This window comes from Elgaria multicarinata, chromosome 1 (genome assembly GCF_023053635.1).
Source record: "Elgaria multicarinata webbii isolate HBS135686 ecotype San Diego chromosome 1, rElgMul1.1.pri, whole genome shotgun sequence".
In the NCBI taxonomy this organism is placed as follows: domain Eukaryota; kingdom Metazoa; phylum Chordata; class Lepidosauria; order Squamata; family Anguidae; genus Elgaria; species Elgaria multicarinata.
The window spans coordinates 51,438,707-51,463,803 of record NC_086171.1 but is presented as its reverse complement, the minus strand read 5'-3'; the positions used below and the strand labels follow the sequence as shown (position 1 = coordinate 51,463,803).

Below are 25,097 nucleotides of genomic sequence, written 5' to 3'. Positions count from 1 at the left end.
GGCTTAGATCTTCAAGAAACCAATCTGCAGTGACAATTGCACTGTGGCGTAGTGGCTAAAATGTAGGACTGGGAGTTGGGAGATCCGGGTTCTAGTCCCCACTAAGCCATGGAAAGCCACTGGGTGAAATTGGGCCAGTCACAGGCTCTCAGCCCAACCCACTTCACAGGGTTGTTGTTGTGAGGATAAAATGGAGAGGAGGAGGATTATGTACGCTACAGTTATCCATGCTATAGTTATCCATGCTCTGATAACCTCTCGTTTGGATTACTGCAGTGCGTTATACGTGGGGCTGCCTTTGAAAACAGTCCAGAAACTTCAGCTGGTACAAAACAGGGCAGCCCGTTTACTAACAGGGACTGGCCAGCGAGCCAGTCCTTCTACAACTTCATTGGCTGCCAGTCCAGGTCCGGGCCCGAATCAAAGTGCTGGTACTAATATACAAAGCCCTAAACGGCTTGGGGCCAGTTTATTTGAAGGAACGCCTCCTCCCATATGTACCTGCCCGGACATTAAGATCATCCACAGGGGCCCTTCTCCATGAGCCCCTGCCAAAGGAAGTGAGGCAGGTGGCTACTAGGAGGAGGGTTTTCTCCGCTGTGGCACCCTGGCTGTGGAATGAGCTCCCCAGAGAGGTCCGCCTGGTGCCTACACTGTATTCTTTTCGTCGCCAGCTGAAGACCTTTTTATTTTCTCAGTATTTTAACACCTAAATTTAAACTTTGCTGTTTTAATTCTGTATTTTAATCCTATATCAATTTCTGCCATGTGGTTTTATCCTGGTTGTGCTTTTTATATTGTATTTGGTATTTGGGTTTCCCCACCCCCATCTCCCCATGCCTTAAGAGTAGTATATGTGTGAGTGTGTTTGTATATGTGAAGACTTACATAGCTAATTATTACATCCCCCCTTTTTATTGTGAATATCAACAAAACAGAGAACAGAAAATACATTGTGTAAAGAAAACACACACATTACATATATAGGAATATCGTCATTTTTCATCATGTGTACCGTTCTTTAAAAAAAAAATGGGGGGCAGAGTTATGCATAGGTTTCAAGAAAAGCAGACCAGATATCCATGTATTTATCCACTCGCAAGTTGCGCCTATATAACACTCATTCAAAAGTTGATAGTGTTATTAGGTCCTCAGTCCATATGGGAGGTGAGCATTTGTCCTTCCAACGTGATAGTATAAGGTTTTTGGCTGTCATAAGGGCCCTGAAGATCCATCTGCACTGACCATGTGTTAACTTCCAAGGAGCCAGTGGGTAATTTAGCAGGACATGCACATTGTTCCATATTATAGATAGTTTCTGTACAAAGTTTATCCTTATTATAACCTCCTCCCAACAAGGGGCGACTATGGGACATTGCCAAAACGTATGAGTTAAGGAAGCATTAGATGTATTACTTCTCCAACAATTGTGTGAGTTGAACAAACCTTTATTGAAAAGGCGTTGTGGAGTCCAATAAACCTGAAACAATTTTTTTTGCTGAATAGCCAATTATTACATGATATTTGTGAAATAATTTATCACTTGAGAGGTAGGAAAGCAAAGTCAAATGTATTTTTAATATGAAGTGAACCCATCAATTGGAAAGTGCTGATTCACTTATACACACGGTATAATTAAGTAAGTTTTTCATCTTTAATATGGTCCAATGTATTCAGTGTTCATGCAATCAAAGCATAATTATAGCTTTAAATGTTCATGAAGGCTCTCCTTACCATTTTATAATTCTGTAATTGTTAGAGTTAACAGTTCATAGCATGAGGTCATTAACTCTTTCATTCCATTAGCCTTTCTAGAAGCTGAAAAACTATTTTTAAATAAAGAAGAATTTACAGAAATCTTACTAAGAAAGTCACTTGGTTCTGGAGGTCTTCTTCCTAAATGTGACTCTGATACTGGGGTACCATGGGCTATTTCATTAGATAATAAGTGTACAGTATAATTTGAAGGCAATTTTACTGATTAATGATGACATCTCTGTTATTCACTGAATCAGTGATCTCTTGAACTTCTTCCTTTCTGCTTAATCTGCTGTTCATTTTTCAAAAATTATTTTCCCTAATTCATTAGTGTTCTGTCCTTCAAGGTGTTATGGTCATTTATTAGGAGTTGATTGTTCTCAGTACTTTGCAAAGTGCTGCTCAATACTAAGACATGACCAAGTGCTTGTCTCCAAACCAGAGCATTGTAAATCATATCAGGCTGTCATAATAAGGGCCACTTTCTACATTCAGTGGAATCAAGTGGTATGGCTTTTCTGAACCTTGGGCAGCAGATGATGGATCACATTTTTGAGAGCTGTCTTGGGGACAGGGAGACACACAACACCATCTCTTTTTGCATACAAAACAGCATGTGATATTGATGTGCTAGTTTTCAACGTATAGTGTTGTTGTTGTTTTAAATAAGAGAACATTCAAACATGCCACTCCTATTTGCAGGGATTAGAGATGTATGAAAATTTCATTGCTGCTCGCATAACATGTGAGCATGCCTGTTCTAAGCGCCAAACAAAAGTGCAAGTGCAATTGTCGAACATGTACTCATGTTCGTCTCGTTCTTGATTCTGGTTCAGTGCGCACAATTTTCTTCATTTGTGTCAATTTCCTCAGACTGACCCAACCCTGCTTTAGTGTATGGAGGAAATTGGCACAAATTAAGAAATGTGTGCAAATGTGGAGAGATTTGTGCAAATTTGGGAAGATTTGCACAATTCTCCCATTCAGTTGTTGCTCAATTCACCCAGCTTTCCTGTTCGCGCAGACTGCGCAGCAATCGCAAACACAAACAAGAATTGGGCACAAGAGAGTGGTGAGTTGATGTTCAGAGAATCCTAGCAATCTCAACTCTTATCACTTGATTCTGCTGATTTTTTCCTTCTTTTTTCTTTATTGTGAATTGAACAGAACAGGAAACAAATCGTGAGATAAAAAAAAGAACAAAAATGACATGCATAGGAATGTCATTTTTTTCATCAAATACGCCATTCTTACAAAAGTGGGGGGGGGGAGTTATGCATAGGTTTCAAGAAAAGCAGAACAGATATCCATGTGTTTATCCATTCACAAGTGGCACTTATATACCACCCGTTCAAATGCTGATAGCATTGTTAAGTCCTCAGTCCATTGCATTATGGAAGGTGAACATTTGTCCTTCCAACACAGTAATATCAATCTTTTAGCTGTCAGAAGGGCTCGGAAAATCCTTTTGCACTGATCATGCGTTAACTTCCAATAAAACGGTAGGTAGTGTAGGAGGACATGCGCATTGTTCTATATTAAAGACTGTTTCAATAAAAAGTTTATCCTCATTATGACCTCCTCCCAACAGGAGGCAACTATTGGGCATTGCCAAAACCATATGAATAAAAGACACATTATTTATTTATTTAAATTACTTATTTACAATATTTAGAATTTCAGAAGTTCGGAGCAATGTATAAAATAAGGTGTGTTACATCTCCAGCAATTATGCAAATTAGACAGAGGTGTTGTGGAGTCCAACAATCCTGAAACAAGATTTTTTGCTGCCTATGGCATAGCCTCAGATCAGTAGAAACTTCAGTTCTAATAAACCAATCACGACCAGCACCGTTTATATGTGTTTTTTACTTAATCAGGTACATAAAGAGTTACTTACACACATGCATATGCAAGGGACAAATAAATGTGATGTTAGAGGTCCATGATTAGGATATCTTGCATTTTTTTTAAAAAGGTGATACCGGTTGTCGGCTTTCTTAAATTAGATTCAGACTACAACATTGTATCCACCATTGTTATTCCACTACTGTAAAGTTTCCATTGCTTGCAGAAACCTCATTTTCATCCTCATGTGTTTCAAATCCAGTGTTTTGATTAGAAATATGAAGACCCCCCCCCAAAACCTGGATTTTTATTTTGTGGGAGGGAACCATTTCCCCCCCATTTTGTTCCATTTTGTTTTGTTTTTCCCAAACAAATGGAAAAACATGAGCAGCTTTTGATTATAAAATATTTTCTTTTAGAATATTGAATGAAAGATTTACGGTAGGGTGTTCATATGTTTCTACCCAGCCTTTACTCCCCCCAAAATGTTTTCTAAAAACTATATAATAAAACTTTTATAGAAAGACTAGAGATGTAACATTTCTGAAAATAATGAAACCATGGAGGAAAATGTGTTTTTTTAAAAAATATTTTCTGCAGTATTCGGAGTATAGTTATTTCTTCCTTTTCTTATTAGAATTATTGATCTACGGTGCAATCCCATGCATGGTTTGACAGGAAAAATTCCTCCAACTCCTGGGAGTTGGAGGATTTTTTCACATAGGATTACACCCTAAGCTAATTTCAGTGAGTTGATCAGAACATTAAAAATATTGTCCTTTCCTTGACAGGGAAATTGTTTGATATATTTTAATATCTGCTCTCCTTGAAGAAAGTCATGATACCTTTCCAAACTAGAACATGTTCCAGAAATTGATTAGAAGTCTAGCGAAACAATAATATCATTGCCTGTGCTTGCCTGTAACCCATGTTGGGTTCTGCATGCCAAGTTTGTTTTTTTGTTTTGAAAATACACAGCATGTTTGCTTTTAATGTGGTGGCTGGACAAGGTGGTAGATGGGTGGATTTGATGGTTTTCTTGCCATTAGGCATTATTTAAACTCACTTTAATCCAAAAAGTGACTGTCCTCAAAAATTGAATGAGATTACTAATATTTGTGAAATTACCTTCATCAACAAGTAGAAACCTAAGTTTACTGTTTCCTGATGAAAATACAGACTTAAGTATAATTTTGAAGAGACTTCAAAACAGTGTGTATTCATTTTAGGACATCACTTCTCTTTTGTGAGATGAAGCATGACAAGCAAAAACTTAATTCCTTGACCTGATTTGCACAATCACAGGGTGGTTAATAAGCCCCTGTGGCTTGTGAACAACCTGAATGTGCTGGTCACATGCCTCCGATTTACATAATTACCCTTGCTGGGTGCCACATGTCATGATGTCTGAACCCAGAGAAGTGGGTGATTGGGGTGATTAACAAGCCACCCAACAACCCTAATGCAACCATTCAGTCCATGCTAACATTACTACGCTAAAGGCCACAGCTTTGCTCTTATTTGCAGATTTACAATATTTGGGTCTTATGATAATCTCTCTGCCAAAGATGCTAATTTCTCCAATTGCCTGTTTTTATTTGATAAATATTAACGTCCCAACATCCTGGAAAGCAGGACAGTGGAACATGTTAAACTTGCCAAAGTTTAAATGTGATTGTATTGCCATGCACATCATTTGCCTTCCATCAGTGTGTGGAATATGTAATGTCAAGTAAAAAAAATGCCAAATAATTACCTGGTTAATTAATATGCCAGGAACTACAGTATCAAATTACTAATTCAGTGCACTGAATGGGGATTTTCTGTTTTCTCCTTACCTTCTTTCTCTATTCTTTCCCTATGGAATCCCACCATGTTCTGAATTTAGCAGTTCATGGAGGATAGTTTGACTCTAAAATTATCTGTGGAGAAAAACACGCTCTTTGTTTTAATCAAACAAACAGGCAGAGTTGTGTACTCTACTTTTAATGAGCTATCGCTGCAGTAGCATTATGACCTGTGCCCTGATTAATACTAATAAAATTATAAAAGCCTTTCATTGTGAAAGTGCATCTCACAACCAGTAAGTTAGCTTAGGACACAATTCTATGCATGTTTAGACAGAACAAAGTCCTACAACTCCCAGCATGCCCCAGCGAACATTTTTCATCAATATTTGATGCTTATGTACATGAATGTTATGTTTATTACCATGCACTGCATCATGTTCCTAATTTTCATGAATATAATTTGAAGCAGAAGTCGTGTGCAAAAATTGATCTTAGATTTTTGTTTCTCTCAATATAGTATGCTATATATGTTACACACACGTAACAATAACAGTCTTAAAAACCTTAGGTTGAATCCTGGATCAGATTCTTCGATATGGCCCATGCAATCCCTGTGAGCCAGTGAGATGAGTAATATACCATGATCCTTTGAGCTACTGTGCTGAGTCTTAAAAGAGCATCATAGAGGCATAGGTACAATGGGAAACTTCATTGCTGGCACACTTCCCTCTCTTCTCATCTACAGGTCAGCTGTATTACTCTATTTGGGGTGAGGAAGGACAAGTATTAATCATTTATTAGTCTTCCTGGAGCCAAGATGTATGGCCTTATTCCTATGTACTAAGGGAAATTCCAGGCAAGTAGTGCACATATGTATATGATACTCTCCAAGATGCTTCTTTCATTTCTGTAGCACAAAGTATAATTTATGCCAGAACAACTAAAGGTGATCTGTGGGATTGAGCCACCAGCAATTTCAACACCCCCTGGATCTTCTCACTGGATTACAATGAAATAATAGCTGGAGTAAAAACTAAATAAATGCAGTTAATGCAGTAGCAGGGTAGTTAAAGTACTTTTATCCCCAGAGAGTGATGCTAAATGATGGCAACAGTGAAGAGAGTAACTCCCATTCCCCAGTACACAGGATTCACTTACTGCTGCTCTCTTGAAAACTCACTGGTTAGTTCTGTCATTTTGATCACAATGATACAGGTTTAATAAGCTGATACATGAACGAGCCTTGAGCTCACAGCCCCTTTGGTTTTCTGTTTGCAGAAGAAAGTGAACAAGCCAGAAAGTCTTCCGTTAAGTCCAGTTCCACGCTTTGTCAGAATAGGAAACTATGATTAATGGCTGTGGAACAAGCCAAAGTACTAAGCCAATAGCCATGGTTTGAAATTGCCATAGTATTCTGGCTTGTTCCAAACCTGGTAAATCTAGTTTCCTGTTTTAGATGAAACAGGAAACTATAGTCAATAAAAGAGCCACATCTTCCATGGGAACCATTTTGTAGTAGTGCTCACAGCAGTTTCTCAAATTTCCAAATGTGTCTACAGGTCCAAAAAAAAAGCTTGGGAACCCCTGGGGGGTACAGAATGCCTGCCATAGAGCCCTCCCCCTCCGCTTCAGTGAATGTTCACCCCCTGCTCTTCTGAGTACTGTGAGCTTGCACCACAGCAAAAGCTACTGAAAGTGAATATCATATTTTTTTTCACATTCTTCCATCAATATTTGATGCTTATGTACATGAATGTTATGTTTATTACCATGCACAGCATCGTATGGTTTCTGGATTCAGTTCAGTTACACAATAAACTACATTGCAAGAGCAACGTCTTAATTCTGTTCAGTATCTAATTTCTTCACGTTGTTAAAGTGATAAATGGAGCCTCACAGCCATTATGTGGCTCTAGATTTTCATATTGAAATAAGCAACCGTAAACATAACAGCAGAGTCACTGTTTCATATCTGGAAAAGTGGGTGCAGTACAGTACTGAAAAGATGCTAAGGGAGTCACTTCCACCTTTGCTAACAGGCTCACAGTAATGCTAGGAAAAACAAGGTAGAAGGAAAAGACGAAGACCAAACAAGAGATGGATTGACTCTATAAAGGAAGATATGGACATGAAGTTACAAGATCTGAACAGGGTGGTTTACAACAGATGCAATTATAGGTCGCTGATTCATAGGGTCGCAATAAGTCGAAGTTGACTTGAAGGCACGTAACTACTATTACTACTGAAAATACAAAGAGGTATACATAAGGTCAGGTTTCCCCTTATATGTATCATTCTTGGTTAGCAAGTTATATATGTTGTGGGTGCTATTAATAAATGATGTTATACTCAGAATTGGAAGTGGTTCTCAAATGAAAACAAAAAGCAGTGTGTGTAGTAGTCCTAAGGCATTCTGGCATTCTTTGTCCATGGTGAAAAATGACTGGCGTTCAGAATCAGTGTAAACAACTTTCAGATCTGTTTTACAGATGTGTGATCTAAAACAACCTTAGCTTCTTTCCAGTCCCTTGTAAAGAGGTTATTATCAGATATGATAATTTGTACGCCAATGCTGCAGTTTTGTATTTAAGTTCATAAGAACTCAGAAGTTGAATGTTATCCAATCTTGGCAGTGGTTTTAAGGCTGCAATCCTCTTGCTTACGCAGGAATAATGTTGGGTTATTGTGCCAGAACTTTTCTCTCTCTGGAACTCTGTTTGTGCTCAGAAACAAACACACATCACGCAGGTCTTACACAGCAGAGCTGGTTTATTTCCTTCAGGCTTCTGTGCAGTTCAATTCAGATCAGTTCAGATCAGCACACTGAGGCATACACAGAGAGCAGTGATCATAGAGCAGTGATCAGTTCCATTTTACACAAGTGAGAAACTATATACAGATCTACACAATTCTTATCTACATTACATACAGCTGTGATGAGGCTAACTTAGAATCTTGGCAAGGTTCCCAGAACAGCCTCTATCTCAAGGTAATTGCCCACAGATAGACTTTCTCTGTTTAACCCTGAGATAGCCATACACACACAATTTTAATGACTAAGCAAGTATTTCTTTTCATATACTTAACAGTCCTCCTCTTGCGCATGTTGTTTAAATTGTGTTACAATCTGAGACCTAGCTTTAAAGCATCTCTTTGTGTTTTACCATTGAACGTTCCACCTGTCCTTTCTCATTTTGTTTTACTTTGAATACCCATTTACAGGTAATGGCTTTACAGCCTTCAGGTAAAGGTACTAGCTCCCACGTTTCATTTTTTTCCATTGCTCTGATTTCCTCTGACATTGCTTCATGCCAGCCCTGAGCTTCTGTAGGTTCCATTTCCTGAATTTCCTCAAATGAAGTAGGTTCATAGGCTATTAGTAAAGCTCTATGAGAAACCTGTTTGCTTTGGTATTCATCTGAATAACGAATTGGAGCTTTGCGTTCCCTTTCTGATCGTCTTGGCATAGTTACAGGCATAGTTTCCTCCTCCACAGTTTCTTCCCCCTCCCTCTCTTGCTGAGATTGTTCAGGAATTTCTTCTGTTTCTACAGCTTTCTGTTCTACAGGCAAACTTACATACTGTTTTGTTTCCTGCATTTGTTCATGAAAAACTACATCTCTGCTCACAATTACACTTTTGTGATATGGAGACCACAAACGATAGCCTTTTGTTTGTGTATCATATCCCAACAGTTTACATTCCAAACCTCTTTGAGCTAGCTTTCCTGGTCTGTTTTCTTTCTGAACATGAGCAAAACATTTACTTCCAAAAACCCTTATATGTGACACTCTAGGTTTTCTTTTGTAAAACATTTCATATGGGGTTTTTTCATGTACAGAGTGGTAAAGCCTGTTTAACAAATAATTTGAGGTGGACAAAGCTTCTGCCCAAAACAGATTAGACAATCCTGACTCTTTCAATAGAGCTCTTAACATGTTCTGCAAGGTTCTGTTTTTCCTTTCTGCAACTCCATTTTGAAATGGTGAATATGGAGCAGTAAGGTCATGTTGTATACCCTCATCACTGAGGAATTTTTTAAATTGGTTGCTAAGAAATTCACCTCCCCGGTCCGTTCTTAGATTAGCTATAGGTTCTTTAAATCTATTTTTACTCCACTTAACAAAGGCTTTAAACTTTCCAAAAGTTTCACTCTTCTGTTTTAACACATACACAAATCCAAATCTACTGTAATCATCAACAATAGACAAGAAAAATCTGTTTCCTCCTTGACTTGTCTCAAAAGGACCTGCAAGATCTGCATGTATTAATTCAAAAATTCTTTTTGTTGTTCTCTCACTATGTTTTGGAATGTTTGACTTATGACACTTGGTTTCACTGCATACATTACATTCTACATAGTTAGAACATGGTTTGATTTTCACCCCTTCACACAATTCTGGAATCTTAGAAATTGTTTTATAGTTAGCATGACCAAACCTTTTATGAGTTAAATGGATGCACTCTTGGTGTGGTTTGCAATTGGCTATTGTTTTTGTTGTGACTTTGCTAGCTACAACTTCATTTTTTGTACAAGTATTAATCACATACAAAGATTCTTTCATTATTCCCTGCACACACACCTTGTTTCCCTGTTTTATAGTACAATTTTCTTCAGTAAAACAAACCTCATACCCCATTTCTGTTAACTGAAACACACTTAGAAGGTTTGTTTCTAATTCTGGTACATATAAAACACTTTGTAGTTCAACTCCCAGACAATCAAAATATACATTACCCACACCACAAATCTGGATTTTTGTTCCATTTGCAAGGGTAACACACTTTTGCTCTGAAGTAGAAGTTTCCAAGGTTACAAATGAAAGTTTGTCTTTTGCCATACTTATTGAAGCCCCAGAGTCCAAAAACCAAGGATTCATTGTCTCTTTGTCTCTTGCTAGAAGACACTTCTTTGTTGATTCAGCTTCATTCATGTTGTTTTCTTCTCTCCACTTTGCTGTCAACAGCTTTTTCTTCTTGTTGTTGCAATCCCGCCTTAAGTGTCCTGTGGAACCACAGTTAAAGCATTTCCTTGCCTTTAATGCAGCCACCACGTCAAAAGTTTTATGGCTTTGTTGAAATTCAGCCACAGGATGTTTAAGGCTCTGTTGTTTTGAAGCTTGTCTTCTTTCATAGGTTTCCAGTAGTTTTCCAGCTACATACTCGAGGGTTAAATTTTTCTCCTCTTGACTTTCCATCATGGTGACAACCGCGTCATACGATGAATCAAGACTTGACAAAATCACATAGACTTGGTGTATAGTTGTAAACTCCATCCCTCGTGCCCTGAGTTGATTGAAGATTTCTCTCATGCTTTTCAAATGGTTTGACATAGACTCCCCTGGTTTCAGCTTCATTCCATACAGCTTCCGGGTTAGAATTACTTTACTGCCCGCTGTTTCTCTTTGATATACAGCTTGTAGCGCATTCCAGCACTCTTTTGATGTATTCAAAAACTGAATGAAGGAAATTTGAGAGTCTTCCACAGCTAATGCAATAACTGCCATTGCTTTTGCATCATCCTTAAACCATTTAGCATTCTGTGGATCTGCTCTATCTGGTGGATCCTCTGTGACTACATACCACAGTTCAGCCTGAATCAGATACATTTGCATTTTGTAAGACCATAATGCATAGTTAGAGTCATTCAGCTTTTCTAACAATTGATGCAAACCAGACATATTAGCTCCTGCCATTTCCTCTGCTTTAGGAATTTGTATCTCACCGTCCTCCTGCTCAGAGTCCTCCTCAGAGTCAGCCGACTGAGATTTTTCCTCACTTTGCAGCACTGGCTTTAGCTTGATGTCTTCCTTCATCAACAGTTTTCTGTTTTAGCAGACTCCTGGTTCTGATACTGCACCGTTCCCATCAAGTTCTGGTTCTTCTGCCTGGATTAGGCTGGCGTAGGCTTCCTGGACTGGACTGGGCTGGGCCCATAACCTTTGTTGGGTTATTGTGCCAGAACTTTTCTCTCTCTGGAACTCTGTTTGTGCTCAGAAACAAACACACATCACGCAGGTCTTACACAGCAGAGCTGGTTTATTTCCTTCAGGCTTCTGTGCAGTTCAATTCAGATCAGTTCAGATCAGCACACTGAGGCATACACAGAGAGCAGTGATCATAGAGCAGTGATCAGTTCCATTTTACACAAGTGAGAAACTATATACAGATCTACACAATTCTTATCTACATTACATACAGCTGTGATGAGGCTAACTTAGAATCTTGGCAAGGTTCCCAGAACAGCCTCTATCTCAAGGTAATTGCCCACAGATAGACTTTCTCTGTTTAACCCTGAGATAGCCATACACACACAATTTTAATGACTAAGCAAGTATTTCTTTTCATATACTTAACCCATGGAACTCAGTGGGATTTTCTTCTGAGTAGACATGTATAGGTTGTACTATAAGTGTACCCATTTTCCTAGAATGCATCATATTTTGATCATTCCTGGAGAGGTGCATGTATATTTTTTGCAGTTTAATAGAGTGAACCCGTTTTAAGTTTTGAATTGTCCCTATTATTCTTTCTAATGCCAATTGGACATACCAGTACAAATCCTTTGTAAAAAGACTCAACATTTTTTTGGGGGGGGTTCCCCATAATGTTGCAAAGCCCTCCAAAATAGAATGGATTTTATACTTAAAAATTAGATAAACAAATGTAGGCCATTCATTCTCCCCAAGCCTCTATTTTGGTGTTTTTAACTAGTCTGCACAGTTTGTGTGTGGGCAACTGCTCCTAATAGCTGCTTTGTAACTGGTAATTGGGGACTACATACCATCCTTTTATTGTTCCCTTTTCTAAAATTATGTGTTCACTTCTGGGGTTGTTTGTTTTGCAGTTTGCTTCCTAGGAGTTATTGGATGTAATTGCTTCGTGGTGATTGTTACTAGCAGTTCAGTTCCAGTTACCTTTGTATGCTAAAGCAGGAATGGACTCTTTTGTGTTCTGTGACTATTTGCCATCTAAAATGCCTAGAAATTGTATAACTGTATACTTCTGTGTTACATTTTGCCAAAGAGAACTATGGTGATTTGAAATTTTCCATTCTTTATTGTGCTTGCGGCTATTTTAGCCTTTCTGGTTTTCCTTAACATTTCAAACCCATTCAACATTGTGTTAGGATGGTGATTGCGAAAGTTCCTACTGTTATATTTGTTTACTTAATAATGTAATGTCTAGAATAATATCTAGAATGCCTAAGGGATACTTTATGGTCCTATGTTGTATTAAAACATTTTACAGCGTTTGGTTCTGTTTCCTTTAACAGCATGATCTGTTCTGTCATGCATATATATATATATATATATATATATATATATATATATATATATTCATTCCATTGATTATCTTAATTCCAGTCACTTTTATGATGCTGCATAATAGAACAAAGAATTTCAAATGTACCTCTCTTTATTTAATCATTATGTAATTACCAGTATGCATTTAACTAGGATACTAATAGGTGGTATTGCTACTGTTGATTAATTCTACCAATCCCTCAACATTTTCTCTTTTGTATTATTCTGTCATGGAATTACTACCTAATGATGTTTTTTCTTTTAATAATTATAATTATTATTGTATTATAACATTTCCACAAAATGTGGTGATGTCCCAGAAGGGTAGCAGGGTAGCAGCTTCATTCTGTTTTGGAGAGGTATTTTCAACTGCCAACCTGTAGCCTCTTATCTGGGAGTAAGTTCCATTGAATTCATTGGGACTTACTTCTGAGTAGACATCTATAGGCTATATTAATATGTAAAAAAAGAAGAAGAAGACCCTCGATTTCTGCAAGCCAGAAAGACATTATGCTATTAAAAATTATTTATGCAAATATGCAAATGCTTGTTTTCATCGTGCAGATGTGCTTTAATACAATAAAATTGCCTAGGCCCTTGCAGAAGTAGCAACTATTTTGAGACAGTGCTACTCAGGAAAAAAATCTGATTTAGATAGCTAGAAGTGGTCCTGGGGATTTTTAATACTTTTCAAGCCAGCTTCCATAACGCCAAGCCCTCTGAGAATGCTGCTGAGAGTCCTCGGGTGGTTTGTATTTTACTCAATAGTCTCTGTTTAACTAAGGCCTCATCTACACCAAGCAGGATATTGCACTAATGCACTGTGAAAGCAGTATGCAAAAGGCAGGAGCCACGCTACTGCTTTACAGCGATATTGAAGTGCACTGACAACTGTTGGGGCCCATTGACACATACCATATACCACTTTCATAGTGCTATATCCTGCTTGGCATGGCTCCTGCCTTTTATATAGGCCTCAGGCTACAATTCTATATACACTTACCTGGGAATAAGTCCCATTAAACTCATTGGAACTTCCTTCTGAGTACATAGGACTGCACTGTTAGCCAATGTTTTGCTTATATCCTCCTATTTTGCTAGTAACTCATCCCCTCTGGCACTTCCTAGGACAGCCCACCCCAACATGTTGCCTCCCTTCAGCCCCAACCAGTGTGGTCAATGGTCAGGAATTCTGGGAGTTGTAGTCTAAAACAACTAGATGACAGCAAGTTGGAGAAAGCTGTTCTGGGACACTGTTCGTATTTCCTTCATGCCTGGCTCCCGGGTCTTGTCTTCTTTTCCAGTCCAGTCTGTGGTTAGTGTCTGGTTAGCCTGGATGCGTTTTTCATTTTCTTTTAGAATGTTGAAGAAAACACAGTTAAGAGGAGCTGTGTTCTTTAACTTTCTATTCAGTGAAGGGTTGTTGTTGTGTTAAAAAACATTTTACTATTATCTTTTTGGGATGGCCCTTCACTTTGTGTTAAGATAAAACAATCATGACACAGGGCCCGAATTCATGTATGTATGCAGGATCTATTTTTCAGAGAAATCTGCAGTTTCTTGACTGTAGATTAATAGGTGCATATAGTATTTTGAATTGTTGCTGAAGGCAGCAAATGGTGATTAATAGATTTCCTGTGTATAATTGTCTTCCAAGTACTGCTAAGAGTAAGATGATTTGGAAAGACTATAGAAATCATTCAGAATCCCAGATGCTTAATTACCAAGTGGTCCAGTTTGCACGTAACACTAAGCCAAGATTTAGCAAAGCTTCCTCAACCTGGTACCTTCCAGATGTTTAGAACTATAACGGCCAGAATTGCTGCCTGGGGCTGATGGGAGTTGGAGACCAAAACATCTGGAAGGCACCATGTTGGGAAAGGCTGATTTAGCATTAGGTTCATGAGCCACTGCAAGCTGAGCAAAGTCACTGGCTTGGTTCAGACAATTTGATAAGCAACCGTGTGTGTGTGTATGTGTGTGTGTGTTAAGATTCAACCATCAGTTGAGTTGTTTATGGTGTTGTCTGTTGAGCAACACACAATTAACACACAATTGATGGTTGATTATTTTGCTGAAATAGTCAACAGAGAAAAACAGCAGGCTTCTCCATTGACTTTCCCGTCAACCATTGCCTATTTTGTCATCTGGGGGGCTCTGCTGATTATTCTGCCCTGTCGACAGAGTCGCAAGGCAAGAGCAGCAGAAACCTGGCCACTCTAGCCCTGCGAGGCTCTATGGGCAAGGGAAAATAATCCCGTGCCAGGGAGCACTTCAGGAGCCCCAATTGTCCCATCCCTTGGTGGGGCAATCAGGGCTCCTGAAGCGTTCCCTGGCATGGGAACATGCCGTCACTGGATGGGGCATCGCCAATCATGACGCCCCACATGTTGCCAGGGGCATGCATGTCACAAGCCCCTGTGCCCTGATCTACCTGGAGATCGCCTTGTGGGGATAGAAGGAGCCCCTTCCATCCTATCCCAAAATAGATTGGGGGGTGGTGATGGCTGGGAGCTGTCCAACCACAGGACGCAGTTGTCTATCCAGATCAGCACATCGGAGGAGCATGCAGGGATGGGAGCTGCTGGTGTCACCAGCAGCTCCAGCCCCTACGTGCTTCTCTGACATGCCAGTCTCCATATGAACAGGGCAAGGGTCGGTGTTCTTGTACCTGCTCCTTGCCTTGTTCCTATGGACCCCGACTGAGATGGATGCCTCAGCACCGTTGTCCCTTGGATGACATGGCTTGGCGCTGAGGTGTCCTTCGGCAGAGTCGGGATCATGGCCATTTCTCGCATGTCAGGGGCTGCAATCCTGGCTCTGCCGAAGGCTGTGCCACCAGGCAACTCCAAATGCCTTGCCTCCTCTGACAAGGGAGATGCAGTGTCCTGGTTGCTTGGCGATGCCAACAGTGACAGAGCTCCTTCGGAATTTCTTCCTGCAGCCCTGCCTCCTGTTGACAGGAAATGGAATTACTCCATTGCCAGGAGCCTCATCTCTCCTCCACTCCTCCCCCCGTAATGGCACTGCCGGTAAGGTAAGCACTAGATGCTAAAAAGAGAAATCAACTCTGGTACTTGATAAACTTATTAAAAACTATTTTATTCTTAAAATCCAAAAATGCTCTGCTCAACGTTTTGGACGTAACAAAATAACAAAACAGGAACAACACCCATGCATTAATGAAGCATTTCATGTAGAAACCTCAGCTACTCCTATCTACAGATTTTGTAGTTGCCACAAGTCATGGAGACTAAAGGTTTTTCTAGGGACACTTTTGCTGGGATGTTATGTTTGTGGACTAGGGTCAGCAAATAGTATTACGTAATCCTGGGGAGGGATAAGGGCAAAAGTGTCCCTAGAAAAACCTTTAGTCTCCATGACTTGTAACTAAAAATCTGTAGATAGGAGTAGCTGAGGTTTCTACATGAAATGTTTCATTAATGCATGGGTGTTGTTCCTGTTTTGTTATTTTTTAAAAGAACTGTATATTTTATTATAGCTCCTGACGAAGGACGATACGTCCAAAACGCTGAGCAGAGCATTTTTGGATTTTAAGACTAAAATAGTTTTTAATACGTTTATCAAGCACCAGAGTTCATTTCTCTTTTTAGCATCTATGCTTATTGGTGCGTTTTCCCCCCTACATCAGCATACCAAGGTAAGCACTAACCAGTACCACCATTCGGTGGGGAGGGAGTACAGGTGTGTGGGGAGAGATGACAACTCGGAGTGGAGACAGTCCTCTCCAACGGAGCGGCACTTCCATGTCACCCAAAAGCACACAAGGATTTACCGCCCATCGAGTGGACTATTTCCTTTCCATTGACAAAAGTGTCGTCCGAACTCACTCTCTAGCTTGTACTGTATACTTCCTCCTCCCCTCTCCTCCTACCATGCAGTCAGAAGAGGACTCCTGCCAACTTTAGTTTCACTGTCCCTAATTCCTGGTTTGTTACGCACAAACTGAGAATCATGGTTTAAAACAAACTCTTGTCAGTTCCTAAACAATCCAATAGCAAATCCTGAATTGTTTTGCTTAATTGTTTAACAAGCAAGATGTTTTAAACTGTGATTCCTGGTTCATGCCCAATGACAAGCCAAGAATTTGGGAAAGTGAACCTAAATTCAGCAGGAGTCCTCTAAAGTAAAGTAAACTCAGCAGGAGTCATCTGAGAGGAGGAAAGGGGATGGGGAACATGCCCAATATTTGGTGTTGGTGCCAATAACCGTCTGAAATCACTTTTTCTCAGAACTGATAACTAAAACTTTGGTAAAAGTTTTACAGACCTTATAGAATATTGTTTACCAAAGCCCCGGGCTTCAATTTGGGACATAATCCTGAGATTCTAGCAGTTCTGCAAACATAACATCTGAAATTCTGTTTGATTAATTCATGAGAATACGGGTTTAAGGAATCTTTTACATGGACATTTTGAAGTTTAAGATCTCTAAAATTCTTCTTTGTTTAATTTGTTTTAATAAATCTATACCTGTGTGAAAAAACTGGTGCACAAGTATGCTGTATAAGAGTAGGGAAAATGTACTTTTAGGCATTTCATCATGCAGTTTTTCATTTCTAAGGGCATGACTGGATTCACATATCACGCTAACCCATGTTGGCTGGCAAGTGACGCTGGGTAGGTGGTTATGCAAACAACCTACTGTGCTCCCATCAGATGATCAGGCAAACAAGCTGCACAGAGTAGTTTATTCCATACTTCCTCACCCCTCCTCCTCCTGTAGTGCTCTCACCCAGCCAGGCAGGTATCCCAGCTTCCTTTGCGGCAGGAATAGAGATGACTTGAGAGGTTCAGAGTGGCGGCAGCATTTTTGGCTGCTCTTGCCAAGCAGCACTGTCAATGATCTCCATAACCCATGCTGCACGACAGTTGACATGTTAACCCATCTTAGGTAAAATAACCCTTGTTACAGACTGGTTTGTCAGTGTGGCTTATTTGGGGGAAATAACTCACCGTGGGGAGGGGGGTAAACATGTCACAGACAACATGCTAGCCCACCATGGTTGTTCCAGAAAATAAACCATTATGTAATATTTATCTGTAAGAGTAAACTTTATAACTCAGCACTATAGAAATATTGTGAGAAATGAAAAAATAAACGACAGTGAAAATGCACTTCTAGTTCCATGAGCAGCCAGCTTACTGTTCGTAGATATACATTTCCCCCCAGGACTGTTATCTCATATTGTCAACTTCTTGAAAGTCATTACCAAAATTTGCATTTCACTTCAGAATCCTAGTAGAAATCTCTTTTTGCTTTGAGATGTCTTATGGAACAACCTTGTACTTTATGTTCATCAAAATCAGTTTGTAATTGCTTTTCATTTGTTCAAATGAGTATTGAACCAAATGAACATTGAACCATTATTATCAACATTGTGGATTTCAACATTATCAACATTCTGTAGAGTAAGAAAAAAAATCTACTGTTTGGCCTAGTTCCAGAAGATGAAATGGACAAGAGAGAGCAACAGAGTCAACATTAAAGAATCAATTTTGCACAACCTTGTCAACAACCGTTTTCTTTCTTTTTGTCCCTAAGACCACTCACCCATAAGATAAGAGATGGCACCATGTGATTCATTCAGCAAGATCTCTTTCTACCTCTTTGACAGAACTAAGGAGCATCCTATGAGGCTACCTGGCAACCTCCAAGGCTCCTCACCAAAACATCAGAGCTACAATACATGGACAGGTTCTCTGATTTTCATTTACTTCACACTCTATTTCTTTTATCCCAATTTTTCTTTTTATGTGTTTAGATGGGATAATTGTTTGTTTTCCAAAACTTAGAGCCCCAGGTCAGAGGGATTATTTTGTTTGAAGGAGAACCAGTAATTTGAATTTAGTGCACATATTAGTGTTATTTTATTTATGTTGTTATTTATTCAACACATTGTTAAACATTCGAGTCAAAAGTTCTTTGGAGAACAGTTTACAACTCTAAATGGGAGTCGTTTTGGGAGTGATGGAAAAGGTTTCATGAAACCACTACCCCTCATCATTTCCATTGCAACAATTTGTTTATATGATCTGGTGGAATGGAGGTTGTGCGTCTCACTGCTGCTGGGTAACTGCCATTGTTGTGAAGCCAAATCAGAGTGAAGGTAAAAGCAGGAAGCAATGCTTAGTGCCCTCACACTGATGGGTTTTTTTTTTTTTGGGGGGGGGGGTAGGAGACTCTGAAGAAATTCTATACCCATCAGCAGTGGAGAGCATGATTGCCACCAGTGGTAGGTGTACGCGTGCACTTAAACATCCCTACTCACATCTCCCAAGCCGATAAAATGGCTCCCCAGCTTTGCATCCTGGTGACAAAGTTGGGTAGGCTATTTTGGCTCAGTAATAATAAAAACAACAGCAACCCACCTTCCTCCAAGGAGCTCAGAGCAGCTCACTTGGTATTTTCCTATTTTATCCTCAAAAGAACCCTGTGAGGTAGGTTAGGATAATGCAGGATATGTTCTTTAAGCCCAATTGATTAGATCCTGGGTCAGAGAATTTCTGTAAACTTATTCAGTTGTAAGATTGCTCATGTGACCCTAATGAGTCTGTGTGAGTATTTGTATTTTTGAAGGAATAGCCACAGATATTTCTGCATGCCAGTCATAGGGATATTTAGGGTCTAAGTAGTACATAGATTGTGAAATGTTGAGGCCATGACTTAACTGCCACATGGCTTGTTCAGAACTGGAATAAGTCCAGTCCTTCAAGACAATAGAGTTACAATCTATGGACTGTCTTCCTGGAGCATTGAGTCATTCTGTTGTATCAACTAGTGATTTTAGCACAAAAACCCGCTACAAGAATGCTGGGATTAAATGCAGAGATGTGGTAGAAAACAAGTGAAGAACAAGATGAAAACTAGATGATACGAAACAATGGAAGCACAAGATGAAAACTAGATGAAATATAGAGTTCCATTTCAATTTTCACTGACTTCTTTTAAAATGAAAAGCAGCCGGGAAGCTGCAGAAATGAGAGACTAATTGAAATGTCCCACTTTTGCCATTTGTCCTCTAAAAATCTCTCCCAGTTGCATTTCAGTTGACATGCTTCCACATTACACATACACTTTGTGCATAGTATATTTATTATGAATTCCCCTTTGCATTCTTATATTGTAAATGAGATGTGAGAATAAAAAATACTTTAAATACAGCTTTTTCATTTAGAAAACATTACTCACTGCTAATATCACTCAATGATACAGTGTTCTCAACGTGCAGGGTGTTTTTCCATTTCTGACCTTCTGTAACTGGTTTTTAAAGTGGGTTGTTATTATTCCCATTTTACAGATGCAAAAGTAAGGCTGACATTCTGTGACTTGCAGAAACTCATCCAAAAAATCTAGAGGTAAAGGAGGATAGAGATTTCTGGTGCCCTAGTTCCAAACTTGATGTCCAGTGTAGTATAGATAGTTCTTCTACTAAGAGAATAGATGATCTGCAAATTCCTCCTAAATGCAGGAATCAAAAATAAAGGTGATTCAGATTTCATATTTTCTCTGAAATTTTATGCTGCATTATATGAATTTAATTAGCATTAACCTGCCTTTATGTTAATATAAGATTCATTTATATGTAAATACAACTTGGAAGGTGTGCAAGCTTCTCAGCTTTTACATAAAAGGAAATGTGTATAAAGATAAATGGATCTGCCATGATTATAAAGCTGGATTGTAGTTCATAATAAGGAAGGGAATTGTATTGAAGAATCTTGCACGTCTTTCACAGTCTGCCTTTGTACTATGTTCAAAGTTAATTGAGGAAGAACTATTTGAATATTTATTTTCTTTGAACACTATGAAATGTTAGAGGGCTTTCTGTTCTATTCAATAGTGATTCCATCTTTTACGTTTTATTGCTGGCAATATTTAAAACGCAATTTAAAACATGAGATTTTTATTTCCTGAGTCCCCTGCAACAAACATGTAGCAAACCTCCTTGCCAAGTAAGTAGATAAAAATGTTCTAATACAAAAGGAAATGTGGCGGTGGGGAGAGAAGTGAGACGATTGGAGAATAAAGGTGCAATCCTGTGCATGTGCAGAGTACAATCTGACTAAGACTTCAGAGGGTTTTGTTTTCTAGACAGTTCTTTGGCCTTTGGGACACTGTCTAAGAACCCTAGGTTTGCTGTGTAAAAGTTGCGCCTGTGCCATGAAATCCAGCTAAATTTGGTTTGTCTTGATAACTCTGTACAGCACCATGTACATTGATGGTGCTATATAAATAAATAATAATAATAATAATAATAATGGCTCAGTTCAGACAACACATTAGTCAATGCAGTGTGAAAACTCCACTCAACGGTTTATTTATTTATTTATTACATTTATATACTGCCCCATAGCTGAAGCTCTCTGGGCGGTTTACAAAAGTTTAAAAAAGTGAACATTAAAAATAAATATACAAAATTTAAAACCATCCAAAACATAAAACAACAATATCCTTTTAAAACAACTATTCTGGGGTCAGTTAAAAACAACTGCTAACTGCCTGGGAGAAGAGAAAAGTCTTGACCTGATGCTGAAAAGATCCTCATTGGGGAGATCATTCCATAATTGGGGGGCCACCACTGAAAAGGCCCTCCTCTCCCTTGTTGCCATCCTCCGGGCTTTCCTCGGAGTGGCCACTCAGAGGAGGACTTTAGATGTTGAGCATAGTGTGTAGGTAGGTTCATGTCAGGAGAGGCATTCTGTCAGGAATTGTGGTCCCAAGCCGTGTAAGGCATTATAGGTTAAAACCAGCACCTTGAATTGGGCTCAGAAATGTATAGGCAGCCAATGCAAGTGGGCCTGAATTAGTCTTATATGTTCAAACCATCTGATTCCAGTTATCAATCTGGCCGCTGCATTTTGAGTTTTTAGGAGGTACTCCCCACACATGTTCTAACTCCACCGTTGTGTGACTGTGGGCTACTGTGGAGTTGAGTAAAATCCATTATGATGTTTGAGTGACAGTTCTTCCACCCTTTCTAATCCCTCGGCGATGGCATCCCATCAGCCATTGCTGCAAAAAAGAAACAATCCTGGCAGCTCTCCTAGAGTGGCACTCGCTACTTTTGCCACTCTTGCCAGAGAACTTTGTAGCTAATGGGAAAAGTTAACGCAACAGAAAGCTCCACGGAGCTCTCCACACAACACACAATGCAGTAGTTGTGCAGTAACTCTCCTCTATACAACGTGGATATTCAGCGTGGAGTATTTTCCAAAAAAAACTCCACCGTGGGGTGGAATTTTCCCGCCAGACAACAAATTTCCGAACGTTGGTGTAAAAACTCCACCGTGGAGTTCTAAAAACACCATTAAGAAACGTGTTGTCTGAACTGAGTCGATAAGTAGTTTTTGGTTGTTGGTTTTTTTTAAGTAAAAATGCTTTTTCTCTTAAAATTTGGATTTAAAGCAGTAGGGAATACTTTGTTGCAAGGTCATTAGCCACAAAAATGCTTGCCTAATTTGTTACTGCTGCTGGAGTTCCACTATAAATCTTATTAATGTGTCTGCTACTGTAAAAGGAAGAAAGTAATTAAGTTTTATTACTATTGTTCTAGAAAACCTGGGTTTAAAAAAAGAAAGAAAGAAACAGTCTCTCTCAAGAATTGTGATGTTTGAGTGGGATGACGTCTGTTCCCTTAAAGACGTACATATCAACTCAAGTTGGTGCCAAAAGTGATCCTGCTGTACCTTAGTGAAACAATAGACTTTTCCATAGAGATTTCCTATTCATACCTGGATTCTATACCAACATATCTGGGGTAAGGGGGGATCTACACTACTGCTTTAAAGCGCTTTATAACAGTTTTGACAACTGTTGGGGCCCAGGTTTCAAAACGTTTTCAAAGTGCTTTAAAGCACTTTAAAAGCAGTAGTGTAGATCCCCCCTAAGTCCCATTGAACTCAGTGGAGCTTACTTCTGAGTAGACATGTATAGGACTGCACTGTAAACTGCATTCCTGTCTTGTACACCAGTTGTTGGGGAACTTGGACAGGAGGGTGCTGTTGCCCTCATGTCCTGGTTGTGGTTTGCCCTTGGCCAGCTGTGTGAACACTATGCTGGACTAGATGGACCTTTAGTCTGATCCAACATGGCTCTTCTTATGTTCTTATGTCTTAATACAATGAGTGGCCCTTCTAGTTTGGTAAGAGATTTTTGTTTTGTTTTGTTTTAATTTTCTAGGAACGTTCTTTTAAAGAGAAAACTGACCATGAGGAAGTCTACGCATTAGCACATTCTCAAGTCGAATGACATCACGGAAGAGAATGAGGTTGCGGTTTTGTGCCTGAGATCCTTTGCCACCACTGTTGGGTAAATGAGAAGTGGTTGTGTGATTATGCTGACATCCCAGCATGCATCTGGTAGACTTGTGGTTAACTCGCTCCCTCTCCATGTGTCTGCTCTTACAAAGCTTTGTCCTCATGATACTGTGCTTTCATTCTGCCAGTATGTGCCCCAAAGGTTGCCTTTGTTCCCATTCCGGAGGCTTAAATGTCAGTTGCAGCAATGCAAACCTCAAGGAAATACCCAGAGATCTTCCTCCTGAAACTGTCTTACTTTATTTAGACTCCAATCAGATCACATCCATCCCAAATGAAATTTTCAAGGACTTGCACCAATTGAAAGTCCTCAACTTATCCAAGAACATTATTGAATTCATTGATGAACACTCCTTCAAAGGGGTGGCGGAAACCTTGCAGATGCTGGACTTGTCAGACAACCGGATTAAAAGTGTGCACAAAAATGCTTTTAACAACTTAAAGGCCAGGGCTAGAATTGCAAACAATCCTTGGCACTGTGACTGCACTCTGCAGCAGGTCTTGAGGAGCATGGCCTCTAACCATGAAACAGCCAACAGTGTGATCTGTAAGACTTCAGATTTAGATGAACATGCTGGGAGACCATTCCTGAATGCTGCTGATGCTGACCTCTGTAACCTTCCTAAAAAGACTACTGATTATGCCATGCTAGTCACCATGTTTGGCTGGTTCACCATGGTGATCTCCTATGTAGTTTACTATGTGCGGCAAAATCAAGAGGATGCACGCAGGCACCTTGAGTACTTGAAATCCCTGCCAAGCAGGCAAAAGAAACCAGATGAAGCTGATGATATTAGCACTGTCGTATAGTGCCCCGAACACAGTGATTGAAATTAGATGTGGGTAGCACGGATGCCAGATGTTTACTTCTAACATTCGTTGTAAACGTGTAAGACTTTTTTCCAATTAAACTGAATTCTACCACTGTCAAACTTTCTAACAAAAAGATTTCTGTTTGGGGTGATACAGTACACCTTTATTGTTTCTCTGGTGGTATTCTAAACCAAGTAAACTAATATGTAAACATTAGTTTAGACCCATTCCACTCTTTAATAATGAAATTTATTTTTTTAATTTAAAACCAAATAAAAGCTTAACTTTGAACCATGTAAATACAGAGTAATTTATTGACCCGAAGCCTGGCTGGTGAGTTAATGCTGTGTGTGTGTGTGTGAGAGAGAGAGAGAGAGAGAGAGAGAGACGGGCGGTTGTTGGCAGGATAGAAATCATATGGTACAGAGTAGGGTATTACTCAAACTGCAAGATTCAGCCACTCTAAAACAAATGTGGGAGGGCGGGTTTCCAGCCCTCATGATTGTAAAAATTAACTTAAAAACATGGAGATAAAAGTATAACACAAAAACAACAAGGGAACTTACAATAATATGGATAATACTTCAGTCAGAGCAACTCACAGACTGGGTTCATGTGAACACCGCAGCCCACCATGACTTATTTAAGCCATGATGGGTTATGGCACATTTTGAATATTCCACCTGCAGCAGTGATTTCCATGATTTGCTGTGTTGTCCAAATCCAGACTTGCTAAAGGGGAAAATATTGGCTATTAGAGGGTTGTTTTGCCCTCCAATAAGCCATGCCGCCTGGGTTTGGGTGACATGGCAAACCATGACAGCCTTTTGCTGGGGTTGAATATTCAAAATGGCCGCAGGCATGCACCACAACCCACTGTGCCTTGAATAAGGTCCATATTGAGAACCTAGGTGGCCCTCAGGCTTGAGGTTCAACATCACTGGGTGTAGGTGTGTGTGTGGTGTTCCTTACACTGGATTTAGAACCATGCCCAATCAGGTGGTCAGTAGCAGTGCTACCAACTTCAACAACACCGTTTTCACCCTCCAACTTTGCCATTCTTTGGGCATCTGGGTATGTCTGTTGATCTGTGCACAGGAGTATGCTATGCATATATTTCTCTGGTTCCGGGCCACATTCTCTGACCCAGAAGTTAAACCTTCCTTAGTTTAATGAGTCCAAACTCTTGGCTTTATAATTCTATTATCAATAAATGCAACATATTACTATTACTACAATAC

The 25,097-nt window shown here is 39.5% G+C and overlaps 1 protein-coding gene across 5 annotated transcripts in view; it reads left to right on the top strand.

Annotated features, from left to right (window-relative positions):
• Positions 1-24,190, top strand: part of LRRC3B (leucine rich repeat containing 3B) — a 66,547-nt gene extending 42,357 nt beyond the window's left edge. For 2 of the 5 annotated variants that reach the window (XM_063147641.1, XM_063147648.1), the window contains exons 2-3: positions 18,269-18,421; positions 22,907-24,190. In XM_063147641.1, the coding sequence (XP_063003711.1) occupies positions 23,077-23,853 (777 nt within the window). In that variant the 5' untranslated portion in view covers positions 18,269-18,421; positions 22,907-23,076 and the 3' untranslated portion in view covers positions 23,854-24,190. Of the gene's footprint in view, positions 1-18,268; positions 18,422-19,886; positions 20,211-22,906 lie in introns of those variants that run through there. The other 3 variants (XM_063147662.1, XM_063147670.1, XM_063147655.1) reach the window with 2 other exon arrangements.
• Positions 24,191-25,097: the final 907 nt, after the last annotated feature.